At 27.0% G+C, this 18,738-nt stretch overlaps 2 protein-coding genes across 5 annotated transcripts in view; both read right to left on the reverse strand.

Moving 5' to 3' along the window:
- LOC126904646 (espin) overlaps positions 1-9,668 on the reverse strand; it is a 45,313-nt gene extending 35,645 nt beyond the window's left edge. Inside the window, exons 1-2 of one of the 3 annotated variants that reach the window (XM_050683851.1) lie at positions 9,433-9,668; positions 8,252-8,431 (exon numbers count right to left, since the gene is read on the reverse strand). In XM_050683851.1, coding sequence (XP_050539808.1) covers positions 8,252-8,431; positions 9,433-9,653 — 401 coding nt within the window. In that variant the 5' untranslated portion in view covers positions 9,654-9,668. Of the gene's footprint in view, positions 1-3,489; positions 3,734-8,251; positions 8,432-8,535; positions 8,743-9,432 lie in introns of those variants that run through there. The other 2 variants (XM_050683860.1, XM_050683886.1) reach the window with 2 other exon arrangements.
- Positions 9,669-13,934: 4,266 nt separating this feature from the next.
- The window catches only part of LOC126896982 (uncharacterized), a 32,589-nt gene continuing 27,785 nt past the window's right edge, over positions 13,935-18,738 (reverse strand). Inside the window, exons 6-10 of one of the 2 annotated variants that reach the window (XM_050670272.1) lie at positions 17,543-17,774; positions 17,222-17,419; positions 16,360-16,797; positions 15,911-16,187; positions 13,935-15,844 (exon numbers count right to left, since the gene is read on the reverse strand). In XM_050670272.1, coding sequence (XP_050526229.1) covers positions 15,241-15,844; positions 15,911-16,187; positions 16,360-16,797; positions 17,222-17,419; positions 17,543-17,774 — 1,749 coding nt within the window. In that variant the 3' untranslated portion in view covers positions 13,935-15,240. Of the gene's footprint in view, positions 15,848-15,910; positions 16,188-16,359; positions 16,798-17,221; positions 17,420-17,542; positions 17,775-18,738 lie in introns of both variants that reach the window. The other variant, XM_050670271.1, reaches the window with a different exon arrangement.

The following is an 18,738-nucleotide window of genomic DNA, read 5'->3' on the forward strand; positions in this document are numbered from 1 at the left end:
CGAAGTTAGAGATATAGTATAATACGAATAATATCAACTAATTATACAATTACCAATTAATGATTTTTTTTTTGGGAGGATGATTAAGCCATAAAAGTTCAGACATTAAGAAGCCACAAAAATGCTGATATTAAGAAGCCATCGAAATGCAAAGACTTTAAGAAGCCGTAAAAGTTCAGACATTAAGAAGCCACAAGAATGCAGATATTAAGAAGCCATAATAATACAAAAATATTAAGAAACCATAAAAGTTCAGACATTAAGAAGCCACAGAAATGCACAGACATTAAGAAACTATAAAAGTTCAGATATTAAGAAGCCATAGAAATGCAAAGACATTAAGAAGCTATAAAAACTTTTTTTTTTTTCTAATGTTTTTTGGAGAATTTTTAATATTTTTTTAATCGTATTTACTCTTAACTTATTTGGCTATTAACTAAGAAAAAATGTATTATTATCCTATAAAAAATAATCATTCCTTCAAATAATTTTTTAGTTTGATTAAATATTTTTAATGAAGTTATTTAGTTCAATTGTTTTTTAAGTATATATTCTCCTGTTATAATTTGCAAAACAATATTCTCAAGATTATTTTCATTACTGAGAATATTCTTTCGTTACATCGCTAAATTACAGTGTCAAGCGCTTACTATTTTAGTGGTCACAATTTATGACTAGTGTTCACAAAATATTTCGTTACAAAATCAGATTTTCGAGACAAAATAATTTTATTCATCAAAAAAATAAATAAATATAAGTTTATAATGTTTTTTAGTATATTTTATATCGTATTTTTATCATATAAATTCTTATTATATAGGTATAATTGTATGTATTGTATGTATTTTATACATATAAAAAAAAACTAATATATTAAAAATTATAGCAATGTATTATTTATGGACAAAAATATAATAACTTGCTACTTAAATTAAAAGGTTGGGTAAAAGACATATGTAACTTATAATTATTGTTAATTATGAAATTTTAAACTTCAATTTTCATTTTTAATTAATGAAATCATACAGGTTTAAAAATAAATAGGGAAAAATTATGGTAAAAATGTTTTATAATTTAAGTATCAAATTAAAATTGTAAAAATTAGTTCTAAGTAACATCGTATTTAATAAAAACATAGGACTACAAGTATTTTTTGAGATTAATAAAAAAACATGTGTAACAACCCGAAACGCAATAGGCCAATTGGTTTAGTTTTCAAATACTAACATAGGAAATACCACAATGATTTACGGTAATTATTTTCAGAACTTGCAGATTTTGTCAGGTCATGCTGCTCTTTTTTACAAATTATATTTATTGTGTGTACAATATTGAGGTAAAAATAAATATATTAATATGAAAGCAAATCAAATAAATGGTATCTATGTTAATAGAAATAAACAAATTCATTTTAAGTGACAATTAATTACTCAATAGAATTGGAAAAATTATTATGTTATTTTAAACTTATGAGAAAAAAAAGTCATTCACAACTATAACCCTGTACCCAAAAATATAATGACTTAAAATAATAAAGATTTATATGACAAAATTTCATTGCAGTAGTTTTCAGCACAATTTACACGACGGTGAGCCAATGTTCTTCATCATTGACTTTTACTAGATTAATTGATCAATTAAATCGTCAAATATAACATCATTTTTTAAAAAAAAATTTCTCAAATAATCTTTGTCCATCTCTAGTTACAACTATCTGCATTTTTACTATAAAAGTATTAAATAAGAGTAAACGCTGGATGTCATATTACAACGATGATTTTTTTTATAAAGGTAACAGTTTATTTTGCACACTATGAAAACATGTCATTCGACCGTGGTTCCTGCAAGTATCAGCGTAACCCTAACGTTGCTCTCTACCATGTCAGTGTACGTAGTATGATATTTCGTACACTAACTCATAAAACCCATAACATAATTACTAATACTAGTAGTTCCGTAATACCGTTTCATCTAAATATCCTGTGTAGTCATTGACGAAGTCATCTGCAATAATTGCAATGCTTGATAAGAACGCGGAATTCCTTACTCTTCTCTTCCCGTAACGATCGTATCATATTTACAATTATTTTTCTATAATAGTAAAAAGTTTCCTGTTTTCTAATATAACCGATTAATATACAATTTCAAATCATCTATTTTATAAAATTGGATATAAATCGAACAGTGACTTGGTAAATAACCGGAGATTTATTGTATTATTCTATGAAATGAAAGCTGTTGACATTTTATAGATGTTTAGCTTTTTTTCATTGACATTAGAGCGGGGAAGCATTTGAAACCTCCTTCGAATATGAGTGAAACTCGAATCATCAACCGGCGAAGAAAGCGGTCCTGGTTGGTTTACAGTCATACACACTCACACACCATACGTTTTACCTTGGGGTCATTGTAACCACTCTACCGCCACCGTCAACTTTCCCATATACTTTACAAAAATAGTAATAGAATAATTGAATGTAACCTTCAAAAAGGCATACGACACAGTGACCGCTACTTTGCCGCTAATGACTGCTATTAAATACTAAGTTATCATTATTATTGTAAAAGATGAAATGTTATTGCTATATGAAATTATACACCTTTAATGTCACCCATAAAAATAAATAAAGAGAAATGATAAGTTCTTAATACGACGTTTTTGATTTATTATTATTTTCACGCGTTATCATAATTGATTTTTTCGTTTTCTGTGTAGTTCAAAGCAAATTAAAGGACACTTTCAAAAGCATAAAAATATATTATTTATTTTACGTTTAAATAAATTAACAATCACGAGAGTTATCGACAAATTAAGTTAATATTAATTATCAAAAGACTCTATAATTACTCTCAAAATAATTTTTATAATAACATTCCTTTTCAGTCCTTATCTTTCTAGACAAATCAAACTTTTAAAAAACGATTTAGTCAATTATTGACTGGAAATAACGTTAAAGTTAAGAATCCCTTAATAAACTATTAATTCTTATACAATAAATATGATATTTTACAAGATATTCAAATTAATGCCATTTTAACAATCAACATTATATATATATATATATAATAACATTATGAGTAATTTAATAAATCAGTTCATTACATTATCATATCTACAAAATTTTATGGTAAAATCCAGTGGTGAATTTTTAACATTTTTCTGGGTCGAAGATCCTAAAGAATAAAATTTACTAGGTAAACGTATCAGAATCTTACACTCATAATATATAAGATATTTTTATTAAAATTATTATTAAACCATATAAAAATAACCGACGATTATTCATATCTTAATAAGAAAAGTCCAAACTTGTAAAATTAAATATGATTTTTAAATGCAATGATTCGGCTAAAAAATATTTTATTTTTATGGATTGTAAAACGATTTTGATTCTGATAATATTAAAAGACATTATTTTGTTGTTTTTATTTAATAGTAAAAACAGTTCTCATATAGAAATAATGTACATATATGTAAAATAGACTTACAATTAAAAAATTAGAGCTTTTCTGTAAATCGTGTTCGTTTTTAACCAATGGATCTTTGTGATAACAAATTGATGAGTGACGCACAAAATCACTAAACAGTACAGAAGGTAATTCTTTCAATTTTTACAATTTTGAACAAATTAACAAAAAACCCACAGATTCGCACGTTACATACTAGGCAATAAAAAAAATTAACAAATATCAACAACCGAACGCATTCGAAGTCAGCGGACAAGTGTGTCAGAGTTTAAGACAATAATAAAACATAGGAGAAGGCGGCGCTAAAAGTGTGTGTCATAGACAGCGTGGTAGAGTGCATTTCTCTCGGCGGCAAAAAATCCTCTCACTCTGTCGGTTAAGGTTGAGGTCATTAAGTAATGAAATTAATAACCGACACAAAACATCTTTCTTTTTTCGTAGACCGATTACAAAAATATAACAAACAATTTAAGTGAATTAATGTTATGTGGAATAATTAAAATTATTTTGAATACAATGTTTTTTGGAGAATAACTAATTAAATTCTAAGAGACTAATAAAGTATCGTAACCAAATGACGTTTGTTTATTTCGTAAAATATGTAAACAAGAAAAATTATTTGCAAATAAAAATGCATATAAATCATAAAAAACGCTCAACTTGAAAACTATAATTGTGTCACATGTTAAATTCATAGTTTTCTCGGGAAATCAAGGATGCAGAACTAGATTCTTCATGTTATTCATTAGTAATAGTGATAACAACATAGTATTTTTTTACTTATACTTTTTCAATATTTTAGGAAATTGTTTTAAAATTCAATTTATATTCTACCTTTTATGCGATCAGGGAAATTGGTTACAATTACCAATGAAATTGGTAATTTGTTAATCTATTTCTTTTCTGGTAGAAGTAGAATAACAAAAATGTTTAATTAATTGCAAACAATTTAAATTATTTTTACTCTGTTTATCTTTGATATCCTTTCAGTAAAGCTATTATTCTGTTAGAAAGGACGTAAAACCCGATATAACCTCAATTGAACGAAATCAAACCTCAGCATCAATATATGAAGTGATTTCGACCGAACTATGTAGGTTTTCTAAAATTTCTTATGATAATCAAATTTTTTTGAAATTTCTTTTATAATTTACGTATATTGTAGAAAATTTAAGGTAAATTTTATATTTATGTTTTTTTCTTTTTGTCATAGGACTAATTCATAATTTTTAAAAAATAAATTTTACGGTTACCTTATGGTTATCAATTTGCTATCACTTAATTTGTATGATTATATCAATTAGTTATTTAGCTGACCAATGAACGAGTCAGTTTGATTATCAAACTGATATACCTATAATTGTACTTGAAGAGTTGTTTTGTATAAGTGTAATTAATGAATCTAATTTACTATATTTTTCTTGTATACTATTATTATTATTTCATTATTCGTATATTATTATTATTGTAAATTAATTTGTGATTGTCAAACGACTGTTACCCATACGTACTTATCTAGTAGCAGTAGTAGTAGTGAGCCGACCGTTGTGTGCGATCGACCTATTGTTGTTCTACTGAATAAAACGCTAAAGATATTTCTTTTGGTCGTGTTATAAATTGTTATATAGTTATTTCCTCTTTTTTTCTAAAACACACGCAACCACGGGTTTTCTTATATTGACTATTTTTAGTACAACCTCAACACTATACTTTTTATTAACCTAAGTATTTAGTATAAAAGTGTTACTACAATTAATAAGATGTAAATAGTTGTAAATGGAATTATATAGAAAAAAATGTTAAACAAACTCTTTTTTCGATTAAATAAAATTGATGATATGAAAATAAATTTGAAAATCGAAAATTGTTATGAGTGATTGGTGTGAGTGAGGGTAGTAGAATATTATTTATTCGTTTAAAGCAGCTTAAAAATGAGTCATTATTGTTAAATAAAATAAAACGATGATTAACTCAAATATTTTCCAAGATATTTTGTGAGGCCTAGATAATAATTCATCTTGTTTATATAAATATATATTCTGAAATCAATTAAAACTAATAGTAAACTAAATGATACTATAATTTAAAATTATTTTTTCTCTTAGAAAGTAGCGTCAAGTAATTTGTTATTTTGTATAAACCAATATTATATACTTTCGTGTTTACTTATTACACATACTTTCTGATTCATTTTAAAATGTCTAGGAGTAATTTGTATTGAAATACAAATTTGAATAAATATATAATAATATTATTGACTAAGGTCGAAGATATAATAGTTGAAAAGCCAGTTTTAAAACAAATTAAAACACTGAAAATTGATTTACGTTATGTAAAACACATATACCACAAAAAAGTGAAAATTTATTTTATAGCGGATTAATAAAAAAATTTTAAATCAACTTATTTGGAAATATTCTTTTTATAAAAAACATTACTAGGATACTTATATACAAGGTAATTATTCTAATGCTAATTTAGCTATTTCTTTTAAAAATAATAATTTTCTTACAAATATTACTATTAGTTTCATATATTTTTAGATTTATCAGTTGTTAGTAACTTTTTTAATTCATCTACATACCTTTTGAAAGTGTCAAGTTAATATTTTTAAATAGCAAAAAAATTTTAATTAGCTTATAAAATAAAAATGATCTAATTAAATAATGATAGGATAATAAAAATTTTTGGACCAGTTCTTCGGAAGTTATTATCACTTTAAAATATACCACGCGGATACCATTAAGTTAGAAAGTATTATTATTTTTTTTTTTGGCATGAGGAGTATAGCGAAGAATACCTAATAATATATATAATCAGACTCGCGCTCAATTCCAGTACTTATTTTGAAATGTTAATATCTGTAAAAATATTGACTTAAAAGATGTTATTGATGAGTCATTTTTTTTATTAGATCGTTTTCTATGATGTGATCCAATAAATATATATGTGGTCTTGTCATGAAATAAAATAAAACTAATTGTCAAATTTTTTCCTTTAGTAGTATGTAAATTTTTATGAACTTAAAAAAATACATTTGTTATTTTAAATAATATAATAACATGTAAATAAATATAATCAGATAGAACACATTATGATTACTTTTATAATAGTTGTATTAATTATAAATATTTCTATAAATAATGAGTAGTTACTTATTGAATAGCTCATAAACTATTTCCTGCTTTGATAATTAAAAAAGTTATTTTTGTTTGTCAACTTAATCATTAGCTTTGTTACATTTCCTACATATTTAAATAAAAAAACATATTTTATTACTTATTGTTTCGTGGTTTGTGCAAACTTTACAACAGTTGTTAATGGCGAATAAACATTATCTTTACTTATTTAAATGCGTATGATTATATATTTTTTGTATTTTAGTTAAATATATTCAAGATACATATTTATATCTCATAACATAAATTAATTAGGTTTTTGAAATATGCAATTTGTATAATAGTTGATTGAAAATTCTATTATGCATAATAATCTAGCAAGAAGTTAAAAATATCAGCCGATATATCACAATTAGATATTAATTAATTTTGTTCTTTTTAGCTTTATGTAAATGATTTTAGCTAACAAGAAAAATATTTTGGCCTTATTATTTACTATTACTATTTTTATGTTCGTGGTTAATTTTCCGTGTAAAATGTTTTTTTCTTAATCAACAATTTCACTATTCTTAATACCTAAATACGCAGTTACATTATATATTTTATAACTGTGTTCTGATATATTCGCGTTATAAATGTAAAGACTTTTACTAATTCATTATCATCCACTTATTCTACTAAATTCTAATTTACATGTGTATTTATTTTAATATCCTTCAATAACGTATAAGTTATTGTGAAATTGAAAATTATAGTAAAACAAAAAATAATAATAAATAGATTATACATAACCTTGTTTAAAATTACGACTAAATATTTGACATAAACTGTTTTTTATTTATTCTAATTTGAGTAACTTTAATTTGTTATAAATATTTATCATTTTTACATTCGGCTTACAATAGCTATTATTATTGAGCATTAAATTATATTATTTTTTAATTGGTGTGCATCTAGAAAATTTCAATAATTCTTTTTAAAAATTTTATAGAAATACACTATTTAACTTTTATTAAAAAATTTAATTAGATTATTAGTAATGATATAACTTTTTAAGCTATATTGACAGGCAATAAATAAATATTAACCGTGTTAAAAAAATAAAGAATTATTGCATTAATTTTAGTATATTTATAATTATTTCTAAAAAGAGACGGTAAAAATATTTACAGATAATACTATCTGTCGGTATACTCATTAACTATTTAGATAGTTTCAACATTCACCGGTTTACATTACAGAGTTAACCTTGTTTAGTGACAATAAACGTCACTAGAGCGCATAACATATCTGTTTGTCAGTACATTTTATTATAATTTTATTAATAATTAATATATTGTGATGTTTAAATCTAATTAATAAAAATAATTTAAGAAGTATTCTGTTAAAATTGTTTACAATCAAATTAATTTTGTTCTATTAAACTATATTTTAAATAAAAATATTTTATTTTATACAGCACTGTGTATAAATCTCATTTTTTGTTTGTTTTTTAAGTAAGTTTTCCTCTTTTTTCCCCCTAAACTAACTGACGATTACATATGAAGAATTATTATATGAACCTTATACATACAATTAATGACAATGATAACTTATTATTTTATTTTATTTTAGTTCATAATAAATACTACTTTAACTTAAAAGTAAGACAAAAAATAACTTACTTGGAAGCTAGATGAAGTGAGTTACATCCTTCCATATCCTTTTCGGTTGGCTTGCAATTCGAATATCTCGTAAGCCATTCAACGCAAGGTATGTGTCCATTAATAATAGCTTCGTGAAGAGCTGTAAATCCAACACATGACTTCTTGTTAAGGTTTCGGATTCCATGAATCTTTAGGAACCTTAAAGAAAATAAACATTATAATCAATACATAAAGAAATACTGTTACTTAATTATAGACTATACGTATATATATCATTGTAATGAAAAAGAAAAAAACAGTACCTCAGAACTGACAATTGTCCTGCTCGGGCAGCATAATGTGTTCCCATAGCACCTCGCGAATCTTCTGCGAAAAACCTTGCCGGATCGTAACCAGCAATAAATGATAAAAAATTTAAATCGCCTACCCGACAGGCCCGTAAAATTTCTCTATCTAACTGTTTAGCACTGATCAACAAAATCTGATCAGTGTACATACACAACACCTCCGGCATTGCTAGTCTAGTTGAGACTGAAGATTTAGTTTATTTTTAAGTATTTTAATGAATTAAAATTTATAGCTAATTGTATAGTAGTAGGTGTTAGAGTCATCACTAGAGTCATCAGTATTGTTATCATTATAGTAACTCACACAGATAAGTATCGACCACAAGATTTCGAAATGATTTCGTAACAGTCGACGGATCAGCTCACTCGACTTTTACGGTCTGTGTAGCACAGTAACAACCAACAGAATATGCGTCTAAAAAGTGTGGTTTTTATCATAATGATTGATTTAGATGATAGTAGTTATACAAAGTATAATAAATGATAAATGTACTGTTAGAATACACTAATTGACACTTTTAATACACAAAACAGAGATTAGAAAAATTTATTCTAAGAGCAAAACTTAACTTGATTTTATTATTATTAAGATTTAGCATTAAACGGAAATAATCATTGATAGTATAAATATTTAATTAAAAAAAAAGAAATCATCATTAATTTTATTAAAAATAGAAATGTATCTAAATTATGTTTTTAAAAACAAAAAAAATTATCATTTTTTATTTATGTTTCATATTTAAAACTTTTTGTTGAAGCACTAGAAAGTATAGAAAACGCGTCACATTATCAGTTGAAATAGAGTTAATCTATGGTACGAATACTATCGATTGATTAAAAAACATGACTTACCTATTGTTATGAGACTTTTCATTTATTTTTGTAAGTGATTGTGATGAGTGATTGTTGCATACGTTTTCTAAACTAAACTCACCACATGATATGCCGCTATCGGAAGAGTTATCCTCATAAATGGAAGATGGTCGTGTTGGGTTTGGTAGTTTATTGGATTTTTTAACATTCGACGATTCGTTTGACTGCCAGCCGAATCGTAAGATTTGCCACAAGCACATATTTTTTACGAGAAAATAAAATGTATCAAAAAATCGTTAAAACATATTGTTATGTCTTTTCTAATGAAAAAGATATTAATACTAAAACGCGGAAGTTTGAAATAGTTTTGTGATTGTCGTATGATACTATTTAAGAAAAGATCACCGAAAAAATTGTCCATACACTACTGACCGATATGAAAATTCGTAGACTAATGCGGATCACTATTTTCAGTATATCTTATAGAGTGGTTTATGAGATTCTATAATTTCCATGAACTAAGCACCGTGAAAATATTATTGGTTTTTGATGAGTATTCCGTATTTGTGCCATTTTACACGGTCAAATGTATAACAATATTAGTTTTTAAACTACAATGGCTATATACAAGGTGACCCATAACAGTATCCACATACAATACTTTTCTATTGAATAGATTAATATGAAAGAAATGTTTTTGGTATTAGTATAATACCAAGCACTTTGGATTTAAATAATGGTCAACTCATATCAAACACGTCAACCTCCTTATTGTATTTTTTTATAATTTTTCATCTTCAAGAAAAAAAATCATTTTAGGTAAATACCTATAAAATAAAATTATGTTAGGCTACGACCTTTCCCTGTATGATAACATATAAAATCAGTATTATCTCATTTGTAGCTTCATGTATAATTAGGTATAACATGAAACAACCGAGACTAATAAAAAAAGTTGTTATAACTCATACACGTTGCAGCAATATCTGCATTAAATTGTATGATGTATGAAAAAATTGTCATTGTTAATCAAAGTAAAATAGGAGAAAAATTTTGTAATATTATGTAACATTTCTTCCAAAAATATGTTTCCTGGTTTTTTGATACTACATCAATACCTTTAATACCTATAACCCAACTATACATTGCGTATAACTATTCAAATATTTTAACGCATGTTTTCATTATTATTTTATCATTTTTTATATAAAAAGTTTTATTATTCTATCATAAATATAGATTAGTTAAATGTAAATTTAACACATAGTGTACTGTTATTTCAAGCACATTTTTATTCATGATATACTGTTAGTTTGATAGAAAGTTTAAGCACTCATTCGGTTAATTTCCGTGTTGCGTTTTACACATAATCCATGAGTTTTGTATCTTAAAAAGTAAAACTTGTTACAATATAATATGCAATTAAGTACTTGATTACAATAAGAATGAAACCAATAAACATATGTTAAATAACATTGATGAATTAAAACAAATCCTGATATTCATTTCTTTTAGAATGCTTATGATTGAAACACAAAAAAAATGACGTTAACTTAGTAAACAAATATCAGTTTATTTTAAAGATAAAAATTTAAATGTTTTTTTTGTACAAAATTTGACAAGATATTTTTAAATTTATCAATTTAAAGAGACTTGAATTATTATAAAAGAAATTTTGCTGTGTTGTTAGTAATCTCAGAAAAAATACCGTTTATTTTTAAGTATATTTAAAATATATGAAGAAAACTTTGAAACAATCGTAATATATTATCTACACTGTCTTATGTACAAAGATAAATTCACGATAACTATAATAAATATTGTCTAATATTTATAAATACAATAGGCAGACGGTTGTAAATAACAAAAAGCTGTTTTTACTATCAACTTTACGACTTAATCCACCGATTTTCAAAAGTGACAGATTTCAAAAGTGAAAAAGTATAAACACTAAACTTGTTTTCTTTTTTTCATCATTGTCAGACACCTAATTTTTTACAGAACTGATCATTTTTTGGCATTACATCGAAAAGTATAAACCTCACAACCTACGTTACACTAAAATTAATAGGATACAATTTTAAACACAATAAAAAGTGCTTTATAGAATATAAAAATATTAACTTCTTATTAAAAAATAATCACTGTATAATGCCTTTAGGAATTAATAACGTATTAGATTCAACATAACACAGCTCGCTCATGCATTATAGCACATTGCATATAATACTATTTTCTCATCTAAGTGACTCTTCAGTTTCTTGACCTGATTTATGTGATTTATGATGATTTTATAAAACTATGAAGGTCACAATTACTTCAATTTTATCTTAATGTGTATTAATGCATGCATCGATTGTGTTTTTATACAAATTAGATTAGATATACATAGTTTATTTTGATTTTCCGAGGATAATCAAATAAAAAAGATTTTTTATGTTGAGTAGATAAAGAAACACAATAAAGACGATAAATGTTTGTTAAAACCATCGACATAACAATTCACTTAGTTTTCACAAGTGGTTTTTTTTTTAATTTTCGAAGAAGGTAATGAAAAACAGGTTAAATTTATTTTCATTTTGAATGACTTTAACATTTATTTCATATTAACTAAATTTTAATACAATGTATAATTATAAATCGTTTTAATAAAACGATTTTACTACACAAACATTATTTATATTAATGCATTTTCAAATATCACGTCGAACCAAAAGTGCATTGATTCAACGTCTGGACAATAATTTAGGATTACACAAAATATAATATATTAATAACTTTAATAATTGAGGAACCGAAACACAATTAAATAATTTATTAACATTAAAACATGCCTAAAAATAAAAATTAGACATCGTTTCCAAATTTTTACAAGTTTTTGTTTAAATATAATATATAATAATAATATCATATTTTCTTTTATAATTTTAGTTACAATTTTTGTTTGCATTGCTAACAACTCTTTTCCTTGAGCAACATAAAAATGTTAAATGAATTTTGTTTGGACAAATGTAATAGCAATAGTAAAATTATCAATTGTATAGTGTTATTTAAAAATATACAGGAAGCTAATTATAAAAATCATAACACACGACAAAAAACTGAACAGATAGTACGTAAGCTAACAACATAAACTTAACACAAAAAAATAAAGAAACACAATAGGAATTAAATTAAAAATAGTTGTTTAATATCGAAAATCAGAGCTCATTTTGTATAACAATAGAAATGCTAACTGTAAATGTATTAACTGTAAAATTAATATGATATCATGAATATGTGTGCAAAAACTGAAAACCGTATAGCTAAATATAAATATAATTATTATTATTGAATTAATAAAGATTAATACATCATGATGCAAAATTATTTTAAGGCTTATGAAAACACTATCCTGTCTAAATATTGCCACTGTAAAATATTATTTAACTGAATAATTGTGTAAATATATTATTATATTAAAGTTTGAAATAATGTTTATAGCGTTGTAATAATGACTACTGTAAAAAAAATATTATTTAAAACTACTTTTACAAAAATATTAATGAATGATATAAAGTATGTAACTTGATTTAATACATAAAAATTAATATTTCAATAATTTTAGTATACAAAAATGTATAAAAACATAATATGAATGCTTTCAACCAAAATTTTTTTAGTTGATCACTTAACAAAAGTCACAAACAAAACATATAACATAAAACAAAAAAATGTATTTTAAAAATATTGCAGGTTAAAAATATAGGTACCTATATTAGTGTATAAAAGTTTAATCTGTTTAATTATCTGTGATAAATGTCATATTATTTTTGTTGAGTGTGTATTATTATCAAACGGCACTATCCTAATGAACTATATAATATAGTGACTAATATGGAATAACTTTAAACTTAAATTAAACAACTATTGTATTGATTATTGCAATTATATTGTATAAGAAAAGTTATAAAAAACACAAGTTAAAAGAATAAAAAATATAAATTGAAATTGTAGGAAACAACAGATAGTTACTTTTGAATGTGTCTTTCAATTGAAAGTTACTGTTGTTAACCATTGCACAAACCCAAGTTATTGTACTCTTGTCCGGAAAAAAAATCAGAAGACGATCAGATGGAGTACAAACAGGACAGATACTATGGATGCATTGCGTATGATGAAAAAGAATATTCTGTCTCCTTTGCCACTAAATTATTTTCTTAAAGTAATTTTTTTACAATGTGCTGTTTTTGGAGACTAAAATTATTTTAAAATTATAGAAAATGTTTTACTTCTAAGTATATAGATCAGAAATTCAGATGTTGTTCTGGTTTGGGCTATTATAAAACTACAAATTATGTGAAAAGCTATTGCAATATATCAGGAGTTAATAAAAACTATTACAATAAATTATTAATACACATATAAGCCTCAGTTTATAACGTTTTATGGAGATAATTGAAATGATTGGTGATATTTTGACACGTTTCGTTTGATGTCTAAAAATTATGTTATAGTTGGGCATATTTTGTAGCATTCATTTTTTTTTTGTCAAAATGGTATTGTATTTTTTGCTGTCTGTACATTGTTAAAATCATTTTTTATCAATGTAGTGGTAGATAATATTATTGTACTGCAGCTATCTTGTAAAAACTTCAAAATGCTCAATTAAATGATCAAAAATAATAGAATCATTCAAACTAATGGAGAAAACACGACAGTCACATACATATTATTAGCATTAACTAGCCTTAGACTAGAAATGATAAATATATTATTAAAACATTATGTGTAGTAATAAATAAATTTGATATTGAAATAAACTATTGTTTTATATAGATTTCAACAACAGACTAATAATTACTTTAGGTTAAATGTATTATTATGTATGTACAAAAGTCTGTTAATATTTATCATTACAGAAAAAATTATGAGCTTATTTAGTTGTATTTACAAATAATTTTTTTTTAACGAAAGGTTGATTACTGTGAATTATATGAAGTTATATGTACAAAATATGTTTTCTGTCGTGTTGACTATCCATGTTAGCAATCGGGAATCAGTGAAAGATTGTTATGTTTATTTACAAATGAAGTAATATTGTTACATTTTGTAGTAATGTATAGTTTTGTTTATCAGTTATGTCATTAAATCTTCAGTGGAAAAATTTAGTTAAAACTTGTGGCATGTAAAATTAATTGTTAATTTCAAATGAAATTGAAACTGATTATTTAAAAAAAATAAATTAAACAAAATAAATATAAATTGCAAAACCCCTTTAACAAGAAAAAAATAACGAACATTTAATTAAAAACATGCTTTGTAGATATTATCGGTTCAAATTTAAAATAAAAGAGTTTATTCTAAAAGAAATGCTAGTTAAGACAATTAGTAATTTAATTATAACAATTAATGTCAGACGTATTGCGCAAAGCGTTCTTCTTATGTTTTATAATATTATTATTATATCTATATAATAGGATTTATAAAATAAAACCATACTATTTTGTACAAATCTCGTGAAAATATAACACAAAATTAATTAGTATAAGATAACTTACTGTACAAAAAAATGTATACTAGTTGTTCAAAAAATATTATTATGCATGGTTTATTTTGTTTTGTGTCCTAACATGTTGGTATTAGATTTATATTCACAATATGTATCGTAATAAAATATACAAATTATTTACACATAACATAAGCTGTAGTAGATTTTACCAAATAAAGCTCTTATTGAGATTGGTAGAGCATTTTGTAAAAAATAAAAAATGTGTATAATATAAATATCAATTTCATTGTTTTTGACAATCATTTTTAAACTCTATGTTATTTTTAGTACCTGAAAATTTAATAGTAACTGAATCCTCATGGATTTAAATGACCTTGTTGGGCGTTGCTAAAAGCAAATCCTAAAGCCCTGGGATCACCATGTAACCGAAGAGCCTGCTCTAATCTCTGTTCTTGAAGTCGAAGAGCTTCGGAAAGGTCAGGAGATACTTGGCCTTGATGGTATTGACCGTTCATCAGTTGCCCTTGTGCAGCCATGACATTGTAGTTAATAGCATTTTGTGACTGATTAGTGGTATTTTGTTGGCCATTTGTTGATGATTGTCTGCTTAAATCGTTAACTTGTTGTTGTTGTTGAATCTGATGTTGTTGTTGCTGTTGTTGTTGGTTAACTTGTTGCTGTTGTTGTTGTTGTTGACCGGAAGACGCAGCAACGGCTTGGCTAACAGCCAATCGAAGAGCGGCCTCAGCCTGTGACCTCAAAATTGCTTCCTGCATGCGTAACGTGGGTGATGATTGATCATGGTTTGACTGTTGGTGATGTAACATCGATTGGTGAGAAGTAGGTTGATGTCCACTTAATCCATCAACCATTGATGACATGGAAGCCCGAACGGCAGCATTCATGGCCATTTGAACAGCTGACTGCATAGAATTCACCGAAGAGTTGGTGGAAGATCCACTACTATATCACAATTTTTTATTAGATATTATTTAAGTAGATAAAAAATATTTGTTATTTACGTACCTAGAAGTGGTTACCAATGGGTTCTGATGGATAGCATTCGATTGGGTAATGCGCATGGCAGCAGCAGCCAAGTTAGCTGCCGCTGCTTGAACAACGGATGCAGGCGTTGGAGGAACTGATCGAGGTGATTGTAAGGGGGATGGAGGATTTTGCTGTGCTACTTGAGATGCCGCAGCATGTGCTTGCTGTTGGCTCATGAACAATGCGGCTGCTCGCTGTAAATCATTGGCATTGTATTGATGCTGTTGATTCATGTATTGATGTCCTCCGTTGCCCACTAAAAAAATTAACATTAAAGTAATTATTATCAAATATTGAACACAATGTTATTTAACATTATTNTCATGTATTGATGTCCTCCGTTGCCCACTAAAAAAATTAACATTAAAGTAATTATTATCAAATATTGAACACAATGTTATTTAGAATTAATAGAAACAAAAACTTACTCATACCGCCAGTTCGGGCAGCCATTAATTCAGCTAACTTAATTGCTGTAGGATTGTTATTATTATTGTTGTTCGTAGTGCTATTGTTATTGTTGTGGTGTAATACTAAGGAAAGTTGATTATCAGCGGGGGACGCAGACAATCGGCCACCACTGCCGGATGTAGATAGGCTACCCAAAGCGCCGGCACCCATACCCGTACCACTAACTGAACCAGAATCGCCTCCAACAGGTCCATCCACATCGCCGTTGTTGGACGATGACGAATCCGAATGCACGGAATGTGGTGAAGCTGGTCCTCCCATACTGTTGGTTGCCGTTACAGCGGCTAAGAAGTTTTCACGATCTCGGCGCTCTGCGGCAGCTCTACTCAAAACATATTGCGCGGCAAACTGATGTTTTGGATCCATGCGCATGTGTTCCATATGAGTTAAAAGACCTAAAATTAAAAATATATCATTAAAAACTAAATATATATTGAAACCTATAATCAGGTCCCGAAATTATACGCATTTATTAATTTCGTTAAGTTATTCCGAATTTTTTATTAATTGACTTTATAACATAGTAATGTGTTGTTTCCAAGATTATAGTTTTGGGGATATTCGGGGATTTAATCCCCTACCACGCTATTATACAAGGTGTTCAAAAAGTAAGGAAACAGATCTATTGTTACCGACAATAGAAAGCGTTTTCCTTAATTACAGAACACCTATATAGTTATATTACAAAGTTGCATAAACTTGGGACCTTTTAAAGTGGCTTAAACAAAATTTATAAATGTATAAATACATGCTCTATTTTTAAGTAGCCATTTCCTCAAGATTTTTATGTTTAATTTATTATTCGATTTCCGAATTTACCTGATTCGTGAGTGAACACAGCTTGACATACAGAACATGGCCACATTCTGAGTTGAGCGAACTGAGCGGTCTCCGGATGACAAGCTAAATGTTTACGTAAGCTTCCCTCATTGACGTAATGTTTACCGCAGACGGGACAGGGATGGTTAGCTGTACGACGTTTAGCCATATATGGTCCTGTTCCAATATCAGAGTAACCTAAAATTTTTTGTGAAAATGAATGAGTTTCAATTGTTCTTATAAGTATAATTTATAAACGGCTGATCAAAAAATGTTGAAATTATATTGCTACGATCAATCAAAGTGTTAATATGTAAATACCTAAGTGTCCAAACTTCTTTTCTTGCATTTTCCATTCGCAGGGAACGACAGTCTGTGAAACGGCGGCAGGTTCATTGTGGTGAACTTTCATATGTTCAACTAAGGATTCACTGCCCAAGAAGAGTTTATGGCAGAGCGGACAAGAAGTAGTGCTAGCACCACCCATTATCGCGGCGTGTTGCTGAAGAACATCCATGCGGAGTTCAGCTTCCTGAAAATAAAAAAAATGTTCCTGAAAATCAGAAATAAAAAAAACGTCATCAGACCAACGTATGTAACGGCGCAGCAATAGAAGCGTTGATAGCGGGGATACAAAGGGTATCTGTTAATCTGTACGCCATCCTTACACTAAAACGGGCTCTATGATTAATTTTATACCTCGATGTTCTCGGTTACACATAATATACAGTATTTACCATAATTACTAGACTTCTGCCGTACCTGACAGTTTTATAGTTCTGCATAATTGTGGACGTTTAAGATGAAATTCTAAACGCAATTACACATATTTTACGAGTACAAAATTTACCGACCGAAGTTTATGGCGTTCGAATAGAATTTTTATTTTCGTTTTGTTGTTTTATATTCTTTGGGTTTGTATAAAAATGATACGGTGAAAAATATTTCATCTGCCACCGTCACTAGTCGTGACTGCTGTATTTTATAATAATATAATATCGGCGCCTTGGGAGATGTGTCCGAGAGCGAAAAATATAAACGCAATGGGACGATTGGCGACGGATGAGGTGGCGGGGTGGCAATAAAACAAACGTAATTTTAATTTTTAAAAGCTCCTTCGAGCGACGCGAGCACCGAAAGCATACTTACGACCGTTCTACGAGTACTGTAGTTATGCTGCTCGCGGCCCGGTGACTTTTATATTAAAAGTCCGTCTGCGGCGATCGAGAAAAGCGGAGATTTACATTTTTTATTAAATATTTTACAAAGTATAATTTATATCGGTTATATAGCACTCGACGCGAGAAACGTTCGTAATAATAATTATTATTGTTGCCAGGCGGTTCTCCACCACTTGATTTGTATATTTATGCTACATTTTTTATTTCTTTATTCAGTGATACTATCATTTTATTTATAACGGCTAACGCTTCAATTGACATAGTTACTCTAAACTTTTACTTTACTTACGACCAATGGAAATATACAATCTATTCGTTTAGAAACGATGAAAATCA

This window comes from Daktulosphaira vitifoliae, unplaced genomic scaffold (assembly GCF_025091365.1).
Source record: "Daktulosphaira vitifoliae isolate Bord-2020 unplaced genomic scaffold, ASM2509136v1 Scaffold_1, whole genome shotgun sequence".
NCBI lineage: Eukaryota > Metazoa > Arthropoda > Insecta > Hemiptera > Phylloxeridae > Daktulosphaira > Daktulosphaira vitifoliae.